We start from the raw sequence: 22,492 nt of genomic DNA on the forward strand, positions 1-22,492 counted from the left end.
TACACAGCCTTTACATGTACACACACGCACACACACACACACGCTAACGGCACGGCCACAGTACACTGCCTACGATATTTGCACGGGAAACGACCGCGCCCACCCTCCCCCCCCAGACCCAGACTGGACACTTATAAATATGGGGGAGGGTTGGTGTTGGGGGGAGCTTAGGGAGGGGGAATGTGGGAGGAGGGCCTGGCAGGATGAGCCAAGGGAGAGCTGGGCATGAGCAGGCAGAGAGCCTGGCAGGATGAACCAAGGGAGAGTTGGGCATGGGCAGGCAGAGGGCCTGGCTAGGCCAGCAGAGAGGCTGCTTGGGAGGGGATGCTCCCTGAGGGGCGCAGAACCGCCAGCCTCCGGGGTTCACTGTAGTCCTGTCTACCCACCCCCTCTTCTCCCCCAGCCCACCGGCCTCTTTAGCCTGTCCTGACCCAAGGGGGAACACAACGCTTATCACCACACAAAGCAGACACGACAACCCCACTGTACTGCACAGCGGCACAAGACGGGCCCAGCTGGGGGTGAGGCCTAGGGGGTGGGCCAGGGGTTGGGCTGGGGCCTGGGAGCCCGGGGCCTGGGGCCTGCCTCCCTCCTGCAGCCCCATATGGTCTGGCTCTCTAGGATCCAGGAAGACTGGGCTACTAGGGCTTGGACCGACTGATCCCATGTAAGGGCGAGGGGGTGGGGGGAGCCCTGCAGCAGGGAGGAGCCGGGGGACCCTTGAGGGATGTGCAGGGGAGCTTGGAAGAGCTGGGCAAGGCCTCTCTCCTCCCCGTGGCAGCAGCAAGACAGTCTCCCAAGCCCAGCTCAGCCCAGGCCAGGCAGGCCCTTCCAAAGAGCTGTCCCAGTCCAGGCGGTGAGATGTGGGGCCCAGGAGGGAGGGGCTGGCTCCTGAACTGTCCCCAAGAGTCAGCAGGAGTCCTGGAGCCCCCCCTTCCCCCTGGGGCCTCCTTCAGCCAGGCACCCAGCTCTGGTTGGGGGGTGGAGGCCCGCTGGGCAGGGCGGTCACAGCCAAGCCACTGGGTGGTGGGGGCAAAGCCGAATCAAAGTTGAAGTCCATCTCATCGCTGTCCATGAAGTCATTGAGAATGATGGACTCAACATCGCACTCTAGGCTGCCACTGAACATGTCCAGGTCAAGGTCAGCAGGGAAGCGGTCCTGGCCGGCCAGCGGCACGTGGCCTCCAGTGCCTGCCGTGTATGGGCCCTGTAGCGCTGCCTCCAGTAGGCCGGTGGGCCCTGCCGGCCCACCTCCACTCCCATATGGAGCCGGATGGCCCGGGTGGGCCAGTCCTCCAAGACCGCAGGCATCGCCAGGCAGCGTCATAAGGCTGATGGGGTGAGCTAAGGCACTGTGGCTGGGTGGGGGGTGGCTGTGGGCTGGATACACCGCCGCCGCAGAGAGTCCCAGCTCCCCGGGGCCCCCGCCCAGGAGGGAGCCAGATCTGTGGGGCCTGGCTGGGGGCAGTGGGGGTGGCCCAGCTGGTGAGGCCAGCAGGCCCTGCAAGGGACCAGGCCGGAAGGGGGCGAAGGCAGCCTGCTTGTTTTCTTGGATTGTCTGCATTGGCAGGCGGCGCAATGGACCCAAGGCAGGCTGGCTGTAGATAGTCCCGCAGTAAGAACCCCCTAAGCCACTGCTACCACCAGCCGCACCCCCACACTTGGCACTGAAGGCGTAGCCATGGGCTGGGGGGACCCGGGCCCGTAAACCAGGTGGTGGTGGTGGCGGGGGGCTCAAACCATAGCCGTCCCGGAGGTCATCCAGAAGACTATCGGCTAGGCCCGGCTCATGTAAGCTGAGAGGCCCAGCTAGGTCGGTGAGACGGGGCAGCTCCACAGAGCAGCGGGCCCCCAGAGCTGGTGACAGGGCACTCGAGGGGCTAGGATACATGAGTGGAGAGGAAGGGGCCGCTTCCTCATCCTCCAGCTCATCTGGCTGCCCCCCGCCCGCCAGCAGGGGGGAGATGCGGGAGCCCAACCCTGGAGGGGGTGGGGGTGGGGGTCGACCCCTGAAGTCAGCCCAGGCTTCAAAGTCATCACTGCCAGCTGGGCCAGGGCCAGGGCCATGGGAGACAGGACTGGATGACCACTTGGCAGCAGGTGGGGGGGCCCCTGCTGGGCTGTGGGGCCCCCGCTCAGGACCGACTGCCTGAATCTGCTTCTTCTTGCTGGCCTTACCCTTGATGCGCAGAAACTTGCTGGCATTGTCCATAGACACAGCACGGCGCCGGGGCGTCTTGCCCGTCTTGCCACCCTCAGGGTTCAGCATCCACCAAGAACTCTTGCCTGTGCCCTCATTCTGTACTCGGATAAAACGAGTGTGCAGAGACAAATTGTGCCGAATGGAGTTCTGTAGGGGAAGGAGAAGAAAGCAGGGAAAGAGGGGAGAGATAATGGGGAAGAAATTTGAAAAGAGATGATGGTAAGAGAATGACAAAGAAGAAAGATATAGAGGAGAGATAGGGGATAGAGAGAAAGATGAGATGGAGAGAGGAGAAAAGAGAATGGGAGAGATGAAGAGGAGAGAGGATAAGTGGGGAGAAGGAGAAGGATGAAAAGAGAGGAGAGATGGGAGAATGAGAGAGATGGGGGAAAGGAAGAGGAGTAGAAAGGGGAGGAGAGATGAAATGGAGAAAGGAGGGAAGAGATGGGGAGGGAGTGAAAAAGGAAGGAGATAGAGAGAAAAGGAGAAAGGAGAAGAGAGGAAGAGAGGGAAAAAGAAAATATGGGGAGAAATATTTAGAGATGGATAAAGGAAAGGAGATATGGAGAGAGGGAGAAAAGGAGAGGTAGGGAGAGAGGATGAAAGAAGAAAGAGAAGGGGAAAGGAAACGAAGTTGAAAGAGAAGAGATGGTGGAAAGATATAAAGAGATGAATAGAGCAGAGGAGATATGAAGACAGAGGGAGAAAGGAGAGGAGGGGGGAAGAGGATGAAAGGAGAGAGGAGATGGGAAAGAAGGAGAAAGGAGAGAGATGGGGAAAGGAAAGGGGGTAGAGAGGAGAGGAGAGATGGAGAGATGAAGAGGTGAATAAAAGAGAGGAGAGATGAGATAAAGGAGGGAAAGATGGGGGAAAGGGGAGAGAGGGAGAAAGGAGAGGAGAGATGAGAAGAGATGGAGAAAGGAGGGGGAGAGATGGGAAGACAGATGAGATGGAAAAAGGAGAGGAAAAATGGTGGAGAAAGGAGAGGAGTGGTGGGATAGAGGGAGAGGGGGAGATAAAAGGGGAGAATTATGGAGAAATGGGAAGAAGAGAGTTGGTGAGAAAGATTGAAAGAAAGTAGGTGGGGGAGAAAGGGAGAGAAATGAAGATGGGGAACAGGAGAGGAAGAAAAAGGAAGGGAAGGTGAGAAAGAAGAGCTCTGGTCAGTGGGGGAGCAGTAGAGAGGATGTCCCTCCCTCCCCATCTCTTTCCCCACAAGGGGCTCATCTGGACCAAGGATGGATAGGGGCAGACGAGAACTGCAGGATGGTTTCTGTTCCTTATAGAATCTGTCCCCTCCCTCCCAATACCTACCCCCCTCAACAACCCAAATTCATGGGAGACAATGGAGGAATGTCCCAGAGAAAACCCAGGGAATCTTCCTAAAGGCTAGGGCTCCCAGGCTGGGCCTCAGTGTGGCTACAGTGTGTGACAGCACCAGATGGCACACCGAGTCACACGCTGCCTCCCAGACCCCACTCACCCTCCCCTTACAGACTAAGACCCAGAGGGGACCTTGGAGGTCATTTAGTCCAACCTCATTTTAGCTTTCTCTGTATCCCTAATGCTTAGCACAGTGTCTGGAGCATAGAAAGCATTCAACAAATGCTTAGTTGACTTAGTTCCAAATGAGGAAACTGAGATATGAGGCAGTAGGTGAGCCTGGCTAGCAGTCTTGTTCTAGACCTCATCTTAGCAATAGGAATTGTGGATATGTTGGGATCTAGAGGAGAGAATGAGGACAAGATCCCTGGATCTGCGAGAGCCACCACGACCCCTTGGAGGTCAGAACTGTTCTCTTTGCTACATTCACAGGGACGTCCCAGGGCTCGGGAGAAGAGGGCTCTCCACTGGGGAGCCAGGAGGTAGCCCTTCCCCCTGGCAACCTGAAAACAGGGAGGGGAAGAACCAGGGACATGATGATCTGACTTTTCCCCAGGTTTGTATGCTTTTTTTGGAGGGAGGAAGGAGTGCAGAGCCTGGGAGGTCAGGCAGGATTGCCTTCAAATGAAGGGGGAGGTCAGGAGTGGAGGGTCTGCTCTGTTGCTCAAATCCTCCAGGGGTCTTAAGACTGGCTGCAGAGCTGTGGGGTAAGGTTGCAAGGGATTGAGTCTGGGAGGCTAAGAAGGGGACTCCAGCTATCGGGGTCTGACACCAAGGACAGCTCCCTCTTTCTTGCCCCAAACACCTGGTTCTTCCCACTCTTAGGAGGAGCTGGAGCCTAGCAAGCAAGGTGAGTGGGAGAAGCCTCAGCCTCTCCTTTCCTCCCTGCCATCCAGGGTCCCTGCCCTAGTCCCTGGCAGAGGGAGATCCTGAGGGGCCTTCTCCCCAGTCTCCCCACATGCACATACCATACAGCACATTATGTAATGGTTCCCGACTCCCACCCGATGCTTCCCTCTCCTTGCCTGGCACAGTGCCAGCAGCCCGCAAATCCGGGCTCCAGAAATCAATCTCGCAGTGACTGATTAAGCCCTGTTTAGAACTAATTGCTCCTTCGTGTGTGGGGAGAATAAATTACGTGCTTTAATTTCACAGCTTTAAAATGCAACTGCAGGTAGGGAAGGCCATTAACCCTTTGCAGGAGGGGCCTGGGAGGTGGTGGTAGGGGGGGCAACAGAGAAGAAGGGAAGGGGGGAAGATACCAGATGGGCATTTCAGGAAGGGTCAGAAGAAGCCTGGACTGCCCTAAGGTTCCTAACCAGAAGAGGTCTTAGCTGCAGAGAACTGGGTCCCACCAAAAGGATCCATCACCACATCCAGTTCCTATGGAGATCCCTATTCCCCATGTAGCTCTGCTGACTCCAAAGAGACTGATCACTCATGTCCCCCTGATACCCTGATTCCCCCAACCCCACAGAGATCTCTCAATTCCCTAGAGATGATGTAGAGTTCTAGATCTGGTTCTGGACATATATTTTAGTTTATTTTATTGGTTTTTGCAAGGCAATGGAGTTAAGTGACTTGCACAGCTAGGTGTCTGAGGTAGATTTGAACTCAAGTCCTCCTGACTTCAGGGCTGGTGCTCTATCCACTGTGCCACCTAGCTGCCCCCAGACACCATATTTTAGAAGGACATTGAAAAGCCAAGAAAGATGATGAGGCTCATGGAGGGACTAGAAGTACAACTCTCCCATCAGGTGAAGTGACAAGGGAAACTGAGCGTGGAGAAGGGAAAGCTTGAGGAGGGCCAAATCTGTCTTCAATGGTTGAAAATCTTCCATAGAAAAGAGGAATCAGAATGTGTTCTACTTGGCCTCGGAGGGTGGAACCAGAAGTAACAGGTGGAAGTTACAGGGAAACAAATTCAGGCTCAATATAAGGAAAAACGTTCCAATAATCAGTGTGGTATCCCACAATCATGAATGACCTCGAGAGGTAGAGAGTTCCCTGTCATTGGAGGTATTCCAACAGATTAAAAGACAAATTGTTTCTGGTAGGAGTTAGATGTCAATTAAGATGAGAGGACGCTAGATTTGGAGTGAGAAGGAGTAGATCTCAGAGCCCATTAATCCAAACCTCTTACTTTACAGATAAGGAAACTGAGGCCCACAGAAGTGAAGAGGTTCTGTCTGTCCAAGTTCACATAACATGGCATCAGGAGGTGAGAACTGAACCTAAGTCCTCTGACTCCAGACCTGAGAACCTCACACTAATTCTGAGATCCTATGAGTCAGAAACTCCTGCGTCTACAAGGGGATCAATCCTAAAACCCTTCTTAGCAAAGTCTCAGGCAACGGCTTCAGTGCTGACTCAAGTCTTTCCCCTTCAAACCCTTTCCCACTTCAACCCCCCTAATGCCTGACTGGATATTTGGCCATGTCCTAACTGGGCCTTCATCTCTAGGCTACTCCTCCTTCCCCCCAAAGGGGGGGAGCAACCCCCTCACCAACTACAAGCCTATTGTGCTCTACCTAGGACCCCATGTGGAATAAGTATTTATGGAACACTTACTATGTACCAGAGACTATGTGAAGCACTTTACAAATATTTGTCTCATTGGATCCTTATCCTGGGAGGTAGGTGCTGCTATTATTTCTATTTTACAGTTGAGAAAACTGAGGCTGATCAAGGTCAAATGACTAGTCCAAGGTCAAAGAGCTAGTAAATGTCTGGGTCTGGATTTGAACTTAGATATTTCTTACTGCACACCTATCTGCTGTACTGATTGTCTGATTGCTTCATGCCAAAGAACCAGTGGCCTTATTGATCCCTACATCACCATCTTAATAATAACATATATTTTCCTGAGATGCAGTGTGATGCAGAAATTTGAATGTTGGATCAAGACTCAGAAAGATCTGGGTTCAAATCTCAACTCAGACTATGTGACTCTATTTTCTCATTTGTAAAAATGAAAAGTTTGGCCTTGTTGACCTCTAAGGTCCCTTCTACTTCTATATCTCTTTGTATAATTGTTTAGTGGTTTACAGAGCTCTTTCTTCACAAGCTTGCCCCGGGAGGCTGATGTGACCAGCAAGGTACAGGGTCTAGGATGTGGACTCCCCCAGTAAAGCCTGAAGAATCCCCACTGACTTGTGGGAGGATGACCTAGAAGAAGTCACAGACTCGTTGACCCCTAGATCTGGAAAGGACATTTACAGATGAAGAAACAGAGGTTCACAGGACCATTAAGACCTGGTGAGTTTTAACTTTTTTGTGGGACACTCAGGGGGAAGCATGCCACAAAAAACTGGAGATAAAAGTCTGGAACTGTGGCTAGGGACACGTGGGAACCTTTAGAATATGTATGAAAAATGGACCCATATTTTGACGACCAGAAAGAAGAGAAAGCCAGTGGATAAAAGCCCCTGTTACAAAAGGCAAGGGGGAAAAGGAAGGACCAAGAGATTTCCACCTCTTCCTGCTGGTTCTGCTCCATAAGGCTAGGTAGAAGAAATTTAATCCTTTTCCATAAGAGTTTTTCAAATTCTTAAAAGTTCAGATTTCAAAGACTCAGGAGTCAAATCCAAGTCCAGGGCTCATTCCTCTCTTTGTCCTTCAGAATCCCAGAATCCCAGGGTTTGGGGGACTTAGGGAGTGCTGATATCCCTGGGTGTTCTAGCCTCAGTTTCGAGACTTCTAATGAAGGGGGTTCATTACCTTCCCTAAGACAGCCCATTCCATTGTTGGGTAACTATCATTCCAAGAAACCAAAATCCATTTCTCTGCAACTTTTCCCCAATGCCCCTAATTTGATCCTCAAGGATCACACAAGAGGGCTAATTCCTCTGTCCTGTGACAGCTCTTCAAATACTAGAAGACAGCTATCATGTTCCTCCTAAGTCTTCTTCAAAGAGAAGATAAAACTTCCCATTTCCTTCAGTGGATCCCCATAGGACATGGCATCCCATCACCTCACCATCTTTGGTGTCCTCCATAACCCAGATCCAAGTGATTCCTGCCTCCTTCTCTTTCATTCACCATCTACGATCTCTTTTCTCAGAAGATACGGGGTCCCTCCTCTTTGCTGAAACAAACCCATCTATTTGTGCTCTACATATTCTAGTGCTCAAATGAGTTAGCATATATGGGTCTCTAGGGATCTAGTAGGTAGAACTCTAGGGACCTAAAGTGGATAGAGCCCTGATCCTCAGGTCAAGAAAACCTGAGTTCAAATTCAGCCTAAAACACTAGCTGGGTGACCCTGGGCAAGTCATTGTGTAGGTTTACTGTAAGGAAATCACTTTGCAAACATCAAAGGAGCATATCAGCATGAGTTAGCATGATGATTTTATTTACTTTCCTCCTCCCTCTTGCCCTCCAGACTCAAAGGATACCTACTTGCTGAAGCTAATTCTTTTTAGCTATGCAGTTAAAGTGTATCTGTGGATTAGAACATCAGATCTGAAACTGGGAAAACCTGTATTTAAATCCTGAATCTGGGGCAGCTAGGTGGTGCAGTGGATAGAGTGCTGGCCCAAGAGTCAGGAGGACCTGAGTTCAAATATGACTTCAAACACTTAATAATTACCTAGCTGTGTGACCTTGGGTAAGTCACTTAACCCCACTGCCTTGTAAAAAAACACAAACCAAAAAAAAAAAATAAATCCTGAATCAGCTAGAGAGCTGCATCTGAGAGATACTAGCTATATGACTGGGCGAGTCACATCATTTATCCTGAAGTCTTAGTTTCTTGATCTGGAAAATATGAGATTAATTACATCTACTTTATAGAGATGTTGTAAGGATCAAATGAGATAATGTATATTGTCTGATGCAGGCCTGAAAGTGCTACCAAATAAGTTTTATATTTTGGAATAAGGATGCATACATACACATATTTTTGTATATATGCATATGTACATGTGTTTGGATATCTATCCAGATATAATATATATGTTTTAGGGCAGCTAGGTGCCATGGCAAATGAGCACTAATTCTGGATTTTGTAAGACTCATCTTCCTGAATTCAAATCTGCTCTCAGATACTTTCCAGCTGTGTGACCTTGGACAAGTCACTTAACCCTGTTTGCTTCAGATTCTTCATTTGTAAAATGAGTTTGAGAAGGAAAGGGCAAACTACTCCAGTATCTTTACCATGAAAATTCCAAATGGGGAAATGAAGAGTCAGGCACAACTGAAATATGATTGAACAACAAATGATATTATATAAGGATCTCATAAATGTGAGCTATAATTACTAGCCACTCACATGTACTCCAGGACCTTGAAACAACAGTCATTGCTATTCTCAACTTAGTATATATTTAATCTCTCCCTTCTCCATGCATATAAAAAAGTCTTTCAGTCCTTTAAAAAAGCAAAAATCCCCTACCACCTTCCTTGACCCTGCTAACCCGTGAAAATACCGTCCTTCCCTCCCTTCCTTCTAAAGCAGTTATACTCCCTGCCTTCACTTCATCACTCACTCTGCAAATCCTTGCAAACTGGCTTCTCTACTGCCACAGGACATCCTTCACTTGCTTAATTCTTGGTCCTTCCCTTTCCCCCCCTCCTCTTTTGTTCACTGGCTTTCTCTTCTTTCTGGTTGTCTAAATATGAGTCCATTTTTCATGCATATTCTAAAGGTTTCCCCGTGTCCCTAGCCACAATCCCAGACTTGTATCTCTGGTATTTTGTGGCATGCTTCCCCCGAGTGTCCCACAAAAAAGTTAAAACTCACCAGGTCTATTTGTTTTTTGGCTGTTTCAGTTATATCTCATCATAACCCCATTTGGAGTTTTCATGGCAAAGATACTGGAGTGGTTTGCCATTTTAATCTTATACTTTATAATCTTCCAAAAGCAGCAGCTTCTCCCAACTTCCTTATGCTACCCATTTCCTAGGCACCCAAGTTTAAATCCTCAGAGACATTTAAGGCTCCTCCCTCTTCTTCATCCACCATATCCAATCACTTTCTAAATTCTTCAAAACAATTTTCTCATCTGTCCCCCTTCCCAGTGATCCCAGTGATCAAATGATCTAACATATATGAACCTCTAGGTGGTACAGTGGATAGAGAGCCTTGATTCTTGAGTCAAGAAAACTTGAGTTCAAACCAGACTAAAACTCAACCACCTTATGCAGTCCTTGGATCACTGTTGACAACTTTCACTTGGCTTCCCTTCCTCCTGTTTATCTGGCACATGGTGGTCAAAGATGTCCTTCCAGAGCCCACAATTGAACTCTTCACACCAGTGCTCAAAAATCTTTAGTGGCTCCCACTGTCTCTAGGGCAACTCTAAAATTCTTTAGCTCTGGGTATGTTTTTTTCTCGATCTGGATGTATTATTAAAAGCCCTAGGTTTCCACCATTTATTGTGTATCCTTGGACAAATCACTTAACTTTTCTGAGATGACTTCCTCACAAGACTGGACTAAAGTCAAGTGTCAGTATACAAGTTGTGGCATGATGGAAAGTACTCAAACTATAGTCAAGGACAGCTTGAATAGAGTCCTAAGGCCATTAGCTTATTGTTTAACCTTGGGTATGATCTGTTTCCTCTTCTTTTCCTCATCTATAAAAGAGAGGGGAAGAATATATCCAATCTTTAACTCGCAAGGTTATTTTAAAGAATATGCTTTGTAAAACTTGAAGGGCTATAGAAATGTAAGTTATCATATTATTATTATGCTCTCCAGACACAGTTGGTGGAAGGGGAATGGGAGCAGGTTGAGATCTGGGCTTGCCTGCCCAGGCTGGCTTCTGATTTGGGGATGACACCTCCCAGTAGGCCTGGGCTCCCTCAGGACAGAGAAAGAGATGAGCTTCGGTGCCTGGCAACCCTTCCCCCATACAATGGACCCCAGGGATTGTTCACTCCACCTCTTCCCTCCTACCCAACACAGCACCTGGCTACCTTTGCCTCACTCCCTGCAGGTGATCCCTTAGGAGTTCCCCATACTCACCACTATCCCTCAAGGGAGCATCCCCTATGCCTCCTCCCCTGATTTGCTACAGAAGCCATAGAAAGCATCCAGGTGTCTCATCCAAATCCCTCATTTTACAGGCAGAGAAACTTAGACCCAAAGAGAAGGAGAAACTTGTTCAATGTCACATGACAGGGTTTGGATGGAGATCTTCTCACTCCCTGTCCAAAGTTCTGTATCCTAGGATACAAAGGTTATGTGTGAATTGAGACAGGTCCCCCAGAACTCCTGCTTCCCCCTAAGATACAGAGCCCCCCCCAGGGATCCTTCCCCTTCAGCCTTCATGGGTTCCTTTTCCATTACATTTCCCTACCCCCTTCTGGACCGGAAACTCCAGGAGAAGGAGGAGGGAGACCTAGACTCACAGCCTCTTCCAGGCAGATGTAAGCAGGGTTCCCTAGTGCAGTTGTCTAGCAACCTGCTGTCATGAAGGGCAGAGGCCTCAGAGGGCCTAGGGTATGAAGGTCCAGGGAGGAAGAAACTGAGCCTTGGCTTGGTGCCTTAACTGGGGGTGGTGGTTGGCAGAGAGAGTTAGGGGAGAACATAATTTGTGACACACAGAGAGAGGGAAGTTCTCCCCTGACCCTATTTACACAGGTGGAGGGAAAATCTCTTATTGGGTTTCATGGACACCAGGCATGGGTCTAGGACTCAGACCCAGGTGTGAACACACACCTCAAATTCCACCCTGAACATGTTCAGGTCAGATACACTGGGGCCTCAGGCCTTGAACACCATCAGACTTTCTCATCCTTAGGGCCTCTGCCATTGAGGATATGTATTTGCTGCCTCAGGTCCTGGACCCTTTTCTTCAAGTCCAAAGCCAGGGTGATTCTGGACTTCCCCCCCCCAAGCCAAAAAAGCAAGACCTCTTTCTGGAAGGTGGATTTGCGAGGAGCATATGGAATCCAAAGAATGTTCCAAATACAATTCTCTCAGCTAAGCAGTCAAGGTCTTTTGTACTTCGCTCCTCTCCTCAATAGCATTAAAGCCTAGTATAACCCTGATAATAAAATGCAGGACTTTCTTAACTAGGTCCTACTGCTTTACTCATTTGACAACATCACATTTACTTGGTAATAAAAATATTTTATCTTAAAAGCGATAAGATCCTAAAGTTAAGAGTTGGAAGGGACCAGTCCACCCCACTTCATTTTGCGATGAGGAAACTGATGACTAGGGAAGTGGAATAACCCAATCAAAGTCACACAGGTAGTCAAAAGAGGATTCAAACCCAGTTCCTCTGCCTCCAATTTTTCTTCCATCACACCAAGCTGGCTCTTTTGTTCAACCACCTTTATTCAGCAGCATGACTTCATTTATTCAACAATAACACAACTCCCTTGTCTCAGACAGTATGATCTTATTTTGAGCTGGTCTGGTGTAGTGGTTCAAGCACTGGATTTGAAGGCAGAAATACCAGGGTTCAAACTCTGGCTCAGACACTTACTGGCAATGAAACCCTGGGTGAGTAATTTCATTCCTCTGAGTTTGTTTCCTCATCTGTAAAATGGGACAAAAAAATAATAGAACCTACCTCCCAAGGACTGTGAAGAGCCAAGGAGACACTGTTTGTAAAGTGCATGGGGCCTGGCTCATATAAATGTAAACATTCACCTCTTATCTAATTTTTAAGGGGTGAGGGTGATTTACTTCTATTTTAGGAATTCCCATTCCTGGAGGCTGGTGGATGAGACAGCTTTCTCAAATATGGGTGGGAATGGGTCCTGGAAAATGTGACGGATAGCATCCCCAAAACATGGCACCTAAGACGACAGGCAGCCCAAATCAGCAGCAGATCAGAAACCAGGTAGATGGGACCCAAGTCCTAAGGAGTTCTGTAGTGTCCTGAAACGTCAGAGTCTAAGGAGACCTTCAAGATCCAGAAAAAATGGGTTTTAGATTCCTGTGAGTTGAATTTAGGTCTGAAGTAAAGAGGAGACTGGGGAGACACAGAAGTCAACCCAGAAGAAGTCCACACCAGAAGATGACAACTGAAATTGCCAACTGAAGTTGACAACTGAAATAGAAAGCTGAAACAGACAGCTGAAATGACCCTCCCCCTCTGCCCAAATCACCGGGTATGAATGGGGAACAAGCCTACTATGTGCTGGAGATTGCAGAGGACTTGGGGTACATCTCTAGGAGCCAAAGGTGGAGATCTTGGCCTAAGAGCTGGCAGGGATCTTAGAATCCATTTAGTCTAAACCTCATGCTTCAGATGAAGAAACCAAGGCCGGAGAGAGTAACTTGTCCAAGGTCACACGTGGGGGGGGCAGAGCTGGGATTTGAACTCATATCCTCTGCCTCTGAGTTCAGTGCTCTTTTCTACTGCTGCATGCTTTGGTGAAAAGTTAGTAGAGAGAAGAATGTTTACGAAGGAAGGATGGCAGACAGCCAGAAAGAGCTGAATGGTGTGGAAGAGGGGCTTCCTCCCTAGACCTCTGCACTAGGGGAAAGTTTCCACTCAGTCCTAAGCTTCTAAAGAATTCTGGGAACTCTGGAAAATGAAGAAAGGGGTTTGGGAACTCTGTGGGAGTGGTAAAAGGCTTTGAAACACAAGCCTGAAAGTTTCCTCTGAGTTTCCCCAGTGGGGAGGGGAGATCAGAGAAGGCCATGAGGCCGAGGTGGGGCCAGAGAACTTTGTCCTGGACCTGGGAAGAGCTGGAAGGAGGTTTGGCAGCCCAGGGATTCTGCTGAGTTGGTTCTTGGGTTTATATTCTGCAGGTCACGGATAGCACAGTAACCTCATTTCAGAGGAGATTCAGTGGAAACACAAGAGTTTAGTACTAGGAAGCTGGTTGGTGGGTTCTAGTGTCTACACTGCTACCACTTAAGTGACTTGGCTTTGGAGAAATCCCTTCTTTATGGACTTCCATAAGCAAGGCTGTTGAAATAGAGACAATGGTTCTTAACCCAAGGTCTGTGGACTTATTTTTTAAACAATGTGTATTTGGATAACTGTAATTCAATATAATTGGTTTCCCTTGTAATTCTATATATTTTATTTTATGCATTTAAAAGCAATCTGAGAAGGGGCCCAGGCTTTACCAGACTGCAAAGATCTATGACATTAAAAAAAGGCTAATAGCCTAAAGGATCTTTCAGGTTCCTCCCAGTTCTGATATTCTCTATTCTAAACTCCCTTCAAGCTGTTTTCAAATCACTTCCAGCCCTGACATTCAGGGTTCTAAGGGTGCTCCCAGCTTGTTCTCAGTGCCTCCAGGGTAAATGTGTGGGGTCCCTGCTGGTACTAGACCATGCGGAGGTGTTGGTGGGGGGAGGTCAGTCCCACTTTTGCCTGCCCAAGCAGACTAGGTCTGGCTCTCAGACACCAGGCTCTACTCCACCCCTTCCTCCTCCCCTTCTCACAGCCCTTCCCTCTCTCTCCCCACAGTCTCACCCCCTGGGGATCTTGGACCTTAGCGCAGCTGCTCTGACCTCACCCTCCCCTGCCATGCGGCCAGCTCTGGGGTGGGGCCTGGCAGCTGCTCCTCAGCCCCACAGGGCCTGGGTTCCTGTGGATTATGGGCTGGGGCCATTGGCTCAAAGCCAGTGAGAACCATCTGCTCTCCCGGGGCCCAGGCACCCAGGGAAGGCAGACAACCCCCACAGCCTCCCGGGCCAAGGGGTAGGGGAGTGGGAGCTAAGGGGAGGCAACCGGGGCAAAGTCCAAGGTCTGCTTGCTGCCCAGGCAGGCATTCAGGGGCCTTCAGCTGCTTGGACTCAGCATGGAGAAGAAAAGAGGGGAGGGCCAGGAACCCACCAGAAGTCCCCTCCAATCAGGATAGAGGGGGGAAAGGAATAGAGCCTTCTAGCTTCCTTGGAAGAGCCTCAATACCCCGCCTGGCCCCACCCAGGCACATCTGCTCAAGGGCAGGTGCCACCCACAGCGCATCTCAGAACCCCCCCCACCCCAACTCAGGTTACAAGTAGGAGCATGAGGCCAGCTGAGGACACAGGTCCCCCAAGAGGGAAGAGAAGGGGAAAAGAAGGAGGGAGGAAAAAGCAGAGGGCTGAGAACTGTATGGAAAGGTTAAGTGCAGGACCTCCGCAACCTACACCCCAAGCTCAGACTCCACTCTGGGGGTTGTCCCAGGGCTCAGGATACTATCGTCCTTCCCACCCTGAAATGCTTTGGGTCCACCTGGGCAGGCCCCAGACAAGAGAAACAGTTTCAGTTCTGCTGGAGGCACTTGGTCGTCAGGCAGGGAGGGACTCAGAGAGGCAGCTGGTAGGTGGGTGGGGAGGGAATGATGTGGCTCCCCCTCCCTGCCAGCTGGTGCTAGCCAGCCTCCCCCCTTCCCCAAATACCCATGCACTTACTGTCAGGGGCCTACTTTATAACCTTTGGGGGTTCCAAGCTAAAGGGAAGGCTTTGCTCTACTGCCAGCCTCACTTGAATGCATTGCTCAAAAGACCCCCAGGATTCAGAATGGCAAGGAACTGGAGAGATCTAGTCCAACCTTCTCTTTTATGGGGGGGGGGGAACTGAGGCCTGGAGGAGGAAAAGGATGGGTTCGAAGTTAAGAAAAGTGGCAGAACTGAGATTGAACCCAGGTCCTCTGAGACTCTTGACTCTGCTCTTTCCCCAGCATGTTGCCTTAGCCATAGAGAATCCTTCCTAGGAGCCTCCTTTACTCTCAGTCTTGTTCATCTTCTGAAGAAAGACCTTCTGGGTCAGAAATGTCTGCTTCTAAGGGACAGCAGAGAACACATTCTCTAAATTCAAAGGAATCCATCCCAAGACCTGGCATCTTGAGGCAGATAATGTTTGGTGAATACATCAATAGGAATTTTGTCTTCAATACTCCCCAAAGAAAGGGGGAACTCTACAATATTCCTCCACAAGTTTGAAAGCCTCCAATAATAGAGTATTTAGTTCCCCATGGAGGTCCCACCAACGGCAGTTAGGCAGCTAGGTGGATAGAGCATCAGCCCTGGAGTCAGGAGGACCTGAGTTCAAATTTGATCTCAGACACTTGACACAGGCTAGCTGTTTGACCTTGGACAATTCACTTAATTCTGACTGCCTCGCATCCAGGGTCATCTCCAGTCACTCTTATCTGTATCTGGTCACTGAACCTTGGCTCTGGAGGAGAAAATGAAACTGGTGACTCTCACTCAAATCTAATTCATGTCATAGCATCACCACCCTGATGTCAATGTCTTTTTTGAGAATGAAGGACAAAAATCAGTTCCTCATGGGAAAGAGATGATATTCCATTTTGAACAGCTCTCATCTTTTAAATTGGATACTTCTGCTTGGTCTTCTACACAAGAGAGACATCTGTGCCAATCCTGGTGCCCCTGGATCAGACATTGACTCAACCCAAGGGACTAGCAAGCAGAGGCAGAGACAGGTAAGAGGGGTTGTTTGGTATCTATGGATAGGTCAACTATCCCCCCTCCCCAGTCTAGTACTCCTCTTGTTACCTCCCAGACCCTTGGGAGGCACCAAAGTGATATCTGGTTCACCTCTACTCCAAACAGATTGCTATAGACTCACCACTCTACCTAGCTTTCAAGCCCCAATTCCTCTGTAAACCCACTCTTGCCTATCCCCAGAATTTGAATTAGGTCTCCAAGTGGCTCCTTTATGAACTATGGAGGCCCCTGGACCAACAACAGATCCCCCTAGGGTTCAGAAATTTCCCGATAATGCTTAAGTCTTTCAATGTTCTTTTATACTTTGGAGAACGGGGTGGGCAGTGGCTGACAGTCTGGAGGGATTGGGGCAGCTGGAGGGCTTTCAGGGCCCCAAGGGAATATTTGTAACCAAGAATCTGGGGGCGGGTGCAGATTTCTGTCCGGCCCAGGAGTATTAGTCATGTATGTGTGAAATGACTGTGTGTGAGATTCCAAGGCTCCTGATGGTGGGGACTTCACTGTCTCCTCCTAGGACTCCCACTGCATAGTTCAGAACAAGACTGGCTTACAATAAGTGTTTTGTAAGAACTTGGGGTAATGGGAAAGGGTATTAGATTAGGAATCAAAAAACTCAAGTTCAAATTCCAGCTCCAAAACCTTGGGCAAGTCCCTTCATCCCTCTCTGACTCAGTTTCCTTATCTGTAAAACAAAACTCCCATGCTTTTGTCGGCAATTTAAAATACATACATACACATATCCTTCCCTGCCTCACAGAGCTATGTGTAAGGAGCAAATGAACAAATGAGAAAGTGGAAGAGGAGAGACTTGGCAATTTGTAAAGAGCCATCTGCACCCTTGTGAGGGGCTGTGGTTAGTCAAGACTTATTGAATCATTCGAGTCAATTCAGCAGACAATTAAGTGTGTCCAGAGGCTAGGCCTCTCCCAGTAGGCTCTGGATGGTCAAGCCTGTCCCAAAAGGTCACAGGCATGGGGACAGTCTAGCAGAGTTTGTCATAGGGATCTCTGGAACCTAGTATAATGTACATCCATCATGGAAGGTGATATTGTGGCTTGAGGATTATGGGGGTAATCTGAGAGAAGAGCCACCTGGAGGAGGTAAGAGCCTGGATCTTAAAAAGGATGAGGAATAAGACTGGGGGAAAGTGGGAGGGCTGAACATGGGAGCAAGAATTAAGGAGGTGGGAATGGGGATAGGGGAGCAGGAGTAATTAGCTAGTATGAAGTAGCTGGGGGCAAGGAGTGGTTCTAAGACATTCAGAGAATTTCAGAGCTGGAAGGAACCCTAGACAGACCTCTTCATTTTACAGAAGAAAAAGCTGTTGGCCAGAGAGGGAAAGGAAATGACTGTGCCAAGGTCACTCAAAATCAGCTAGTGGCAGTCAGGACTAGAACTCAGGTCTCAACCCAGAGTGTCTAGAAATAACACTGGCTTTGGACTCTAGCTCTGCTACTTACTAGCTGTGTTTTTGAGGGTGTTTTTGAGGTGGAGACAGTTGGCAGAGGGTCTCGAACGCCAGATTGAGGTATTGGGATTCAATCCAAAAGGGAGACACTACAGGGTTTTTGCTAAGGCTAATGACCCAGGGAAACTGTATTTTCAGGAGGCTGGATCTAGGGATTCCAGCAGGTAAATAATGGAGGAATCTGGTGGGTGCAGCTGGGTAGGGGAGGGGAGGGTTTGGTCTCTCCAAGAGGGACTGTGAGTGACCAGGGATTTGTCTTCTCTGTACAGAAGGTGGGTATGGGGAGGGAATGTCAACCAGATTTACAGAATGGACATGACCTTGCAGGACATTTCATCCAGACCTCCTCATCTTACAGAAGGGAGAAGTGGAATCCAGAAAGTAGAAGGAGTTTGCCCTAAATCACACAGCAAGTCCTCTGGCACAGCTGGGACTGGAACCCAGGGCTTCTGACTCAGAGAGAGAGGCCCCTCCCACACAGGCCACCTGGGCCCCCTCCCACCTCCACATATGGGGAGGGGGAACATTAACAGCTGAACCCATCCCAAACAGGAGGGTTTCCATGGCAACTGGGGTGCTTAGGAGTGGGGGAGGGGCTCTCAATGCAGATCTCTCCGGGGGGAGATTTTCCCTCCATGCCCCTCCTTCTTCAGCAACAAGAAGTAGGAATGGAGACATTTCTTCCCCCCTACCTTTCCTCACCCTAAAACACCAAAATCCAACTGGACTGCCTCAATAGTCCACATGTACCAGCTCAAAGGGGCAAAAAAGATTGGTCTCTTCCCTTCTTGAGTCCAATTCTGGCCACTGTACTGATCTGGTACTGTGGGAAAATAGAGGCCAGGCTCAAGTCCTTGGTACACGCCCCCAAGCACCCCTTACCAATCAGTGCCCATATACCAGGTCTGGGCACTGCACACAGAACCTCTATTTCGGTTGTGTTCAAAACCTTTGGGTTCTCCCTCATTTCTCGCACAACACAATCAGTTACCAAGTCATGTTGAATTCATCTTTGGAACCACCTTCTTATTATTCATCCCTTCTCTCTACTCCCACAAACACTGGTCCCTAGGGTACAAAAAGGACCCATCACCAGTAACCTCCCAAAAGGTCTTCCTGTCTCCAGTCTCTACCACCCCCTTCAACCTGTCAGAATCATCTTATTTGAGCCTAAAATCTGGTCATGTTACTCCTCTGATAAAAATCTTCCTATAATCAACCAATTAAAGATCAAAATCCATCTGGCATTCAAAGCCCTCCACAAATTACTGCCAACCTAACTTTATAGCCTGATCTCATCTAGGAATGAGAAGATGGAGAGAAATAGGCCTCTATCCTTAAGTATCTAGGGTAGGAAGATAGGCCAATAGGCCTCCTTTACATGAATTCACCCCACCTTTCTGGATTCATCTCATACTATCCTTCAAGACAGAGTCAATCCCCTTCAGCCAGATTGTGACCAAGATATTTTCCAGTCTCAGCACCTTTGCCTGCTCAAATGTCCTCTCTTTTCTGGATTTCTATCTGTCCTTTACAAACCAATCCAGATACTAGCCCTTAATCCTTCCTTGCCTCCACCTTGCTAATCCTTCTTGGTCCTCCAATGACTGCATCTCATGAATTTATTTAGGTCTTATGCTTAGCAAAGAGGCCTTGAGAAGTCATCTTGTCAACCCTGTTTCATTTTACTGATGAGAAAACTTAGAGCCAGAGAAGTGGATCTAAGATTTGTCCATGATCAATAATGAACAAGTCCGGGATTTGAGGCCCTGTTATCTGGCATGAAATTCAGAGTTCTTTCCCCAGATCCACAGTTTATCAGGCAATAGAGTTTTCTCTCTCTTTTCTGCTACCTGTGTCCTATCTATAGCCCTTGACTGCAGATAGCAGTACTCTGCAGAGATTTGCTTCTTAATAAGACATGGTAACCAAATGAGTGAATGAATGAATGTTGAAACTGGGGCCAAGGGGAATGACTCAAGTCCTAGGGAGCCAAAAGCAGAGGATGGACTACAGTGGCAGCCCTGTAACAGGGTCAGTAGGGTCACCCTGAGCTTATCTAAGTTCCTCCCTCAGGGTCCCTTGTATGTGTGTGTGTGTATAGTGTCTCACACACTCACATTAACTCACCAATAATCTCCCAGAAGGTCTTTCTGTCTTTAGGCACACATTCACTCATATGTACATATAGGGTGAAATGAAGTATTCACATACTCAACCAGTTTTGGTAATGGCTACTCCTCCCCCTAATGCCCTAGCCTTAAACCAGAGCCTTTGTCCTGCCTAACAAAGACTGGGAAGCATGGAAAAGAGAAGGGAGCAGGGTAAAGTCTAAAATAATGAAGGAATGGGGGCATTTGTTCTGGGAAAAATAAGTGGGGGGCATCATTAAGAATTTAGGGGGCTGGGTCAGGTAGGTGGTGCAGCAAACAGAGCATCAGTCCTAAAGTCAGGAGGACCTAAGTTCAAAACTAGTCTCAGACACTTAAAACTTATGTTGTATATGACTTTGGGTAAATCACTTAACCCCATTGCCTTGCAAAAACTAAAGAAAAAAAATTTGAAAGCTGATATGGGAAAGAGGGATTAGATTATCTCTGCCTGGCCCTGGTGAGTAAAACTAGGAACTAGGAATGAGAGATATGGGCAGACAGAGCTGGGCTCACATTGAAGGCAACAAGCAATTATTAAATACCTCCTGTATGACAGACTCTGTATAGAAAATTTTAACTTCATGGTCTCACTGAAAGAGTATTGAATGGAGCTAGGGTGAGAGGTGGATTCCAATCCCAGTTGTGAAATATACTTTTAAGTGACCTGTCTCGTCTCTGGGCCCAGTTTTTTCATCCATAAAATGATGGGATCAGAGGAAATGCTCTAACATTCACTAGTCTAACTCAGGGTTTCTTAACTTGGAGGTCTGTGGAGTTGCATTTTATATATGTACATGAGTGTTTGTATGTATATATATATATATATATATATATACATATTTATGGATATCTTACTATATATTTTAATATGTAGTTAATATTATATAAAAACACTTCAATATAACTTTTCTTTTGTAATTTTATGTTTTTATGCCTTTAAAAATATTTTTGCAAGAAGGGGTCCACATAGGCTTAACCAGACTATGCAGAAAGGACCATTACATAAAGGTTGAGAACTCTGGGGTTCAGTCCAGTAGGGCATGCATGCCACTGACCTCTGAGGGCATCTCTGATCAGAGAGCCTGACCCCATGGTGGGGTGCATAGCTCTCCCTCCCTTTCCCTCATAACCAAGGCTCAGGTTCCTCTGTTCCTCTATCTGAGGCAGGCTAAAGGCTGCAGGCTCTTAGACATTAGGCTGACAAATTCCTCCCTCTCTGGAGTAAGCTGCCCCTCTTCCCCCTAAGCCTTCGGGTGAACTTGATAGGACCCCGAGGACCCAGAGTCGACTCCAGGGCCCTGACTTCCCCGGAGGCAGGATAGGGCAGACCTTCTGAGGAACCTCCAGTCTCTGGCAGGAAGGGGGGAGCATCAGCATGTCCTGTCTCTCTCTCCCACATTTTTGGAGGATCCACAAGATAATCACCCCCAGGGCTCAGCCCCTCCCCTAGGGAAGGAAGCCACAGCATCACCCCTTCACTCCCCCCCAACACACTCCAAAGGGAAGGCCAGGATCAGGGTCCTGGAAAGAGAGATGGTGGGTTGGGGGAAGAGGATAAGGGGTGTATGTTGGGGGGGTGGGGGCTGAACTTTTGAACCCTCAGCTTGGAGATCGGTTCATTACCTTAGCATGAGTTAAAAATAACTGTCTCGTCTCTTTAAATTAGTCTGTCTGCAATTACCGCCTGGCACGGCCGCCCGCCCTCCAGCGTCCCCAGCGCTTGGAGCCTCGCCAGGTGGCAGGCGGGGGCCCTGGCAGCCCCCCCTTCTCCTCACCCCAGGGGGGGGACTCTCTGGCTTCCAGCCTGTCTGTCTCCCACCCCCAGACAAAGCAGAGATATCCAAGGGTTTCAGTGTCTCCCATTCCGGCCCCTCCTATCGCCCCCCTCACGGCTCACCCAGACCAAGGTAGTACCCCTCGAGGGACTTGGGGAACAGTGGGGGGGTGCGAGAGCATCCCGGGGGAGGAAGAGGGGAGGGCCCTTGGAGCGCCAAGGGGCGTGGGTGCGTGTGAGCAGGTGGTTGTGGGAGTCTGCTGGGCACACCAGCCCTTGTGCCAGCAGTGGCGGGCACAGGCCCAGGAGGCTGCCAGGCCCCTGCTCGGCACAGTGTGTGAGGACGCCCTCGGAGCCTCCCCCCACCCCCAAGCTCTCCGGAGCCCTAGCCAGCGGGGAAACACGCGCTGCCTTCGGGGGTGGGGGGAGGGAGAGAAGCAGACAGATGGATGAGGTGAGGGAAGCCGCTCTGAGGCGGTGCCCCCCCCAACCCGGGGCTGGCACACTTTCCCACAGCCCCGCCAATCCTAGCCAGCCCCACCCCCACATACACACCACAATCTGAATCTGTTATCTGGGGGTAGGTGGAGTCCAACAGCCCCCCAACCCCCCCACTCACTTCTAAGGAGCTGAGGCTGTCCACAACACCCAGCCCAGGCTGGGGAGGGGGGTGGTGGAGACTGGGGGGAAGAATACAGGGAAAGAAATTGCAAAGGTTTGGAGACTTGGGTTCAAATTCGGACTGACAATCTATGTAAGACTCAAGAATGATGAGAACCGTCTTTCAACCCTCTAATCCTCATTGTGCCCATGAGGAGGGTAAGGGGGCTGGCCCTCTCTACTTCAAAGGGTTGTCATAAGGAAGGCACTTGAAAAGTAATAACAATAATAAAATGACTCCCATTGACCTGGAGCTCTGAGCCAACAAAACGTTCTCTCATTACCCCAGGCAAGTGGGTGCCGACCTTATTATCCCCAGGATATACCCCAAAGAGTTGACATTTGACCGTGAGTCTTTTCTGGACATTGAGTCACCAATCAACCCATTTCAACATGGATAAGAACAAACCATTTTACAGATGGAGAGACTCTGGCCAGTTTAGAGAGGGGGAGTTATTTACTCAAGGTCATGC

General features: G+C 49.1%; 1 protein-coding gene and 1 long non-coding RNA gene across 8 annotated transcripts in view; one reads left to right on the top strand and one right to left on the bottom strand.

The window, feature by feature from the left end:
* Positions 1 to 22,492, bottom strand: part of FOXO6 (forkhead box O6) — a 30,023-nt gene continuing 7,531 nt past the window's right edge. For both annotated transcript variants that reach the window (XM_074217774.1, XM_074217773.1), the window contains one exon: positions 1 to 2,350. In XM_074217774.1, the coding sequence (XP_074073875.1) occupies positions 953 to 2,350 (1,398 nt within the window). In that variant the 3' untranslated portion in view covers positions 1 to 952. The remainder of the gene's footprint in view (positions 2,351 to 22,492) is intronic.
* On the top strand, positions 171 to 18,700 carry LOC141508825 (uncharacterized). Of its 6 annotated transcripts, XR_012474517.1 has the most exons (8): positions 171 to 521; positions 782 to 856; positions 1,115 to 1,339; positions 4,019 to 4,142; positions 5,737 to 5,807; positions 6,654 to 6,844; positions 15,813 to 15,939; positions 17,760 to 18,700. It is a non-coding gene; the product is annotated as an uncharacterized LOC141508825 (long non-coding RNA). The 6 variants fall into 6 exon arrangements; XR_012474516.1 differs by having other exon boundaries at positions 782 to 1,339; XR_012474514.1 differs by lacking the exon at positions 782 to 856 and having other exon boundaries at positions 6,627 to 6,844.

This window comes from Macrotis lagotis, chromosome 1, assembly GCF_037893015.1.
Source record: "Macrotis lagotis isolate mMagLag1 chromosome 1, bilby.v1.9.chrom.fasta, whole genome shotgun sequence".
In the NCBI taxonomy this organism is placed as follows: Eukaryota; Metazoa; Chordata; class Mammalia; order Peramelemorphia; family Peramelidae; genus Macrotis; species Macrotis lagotis.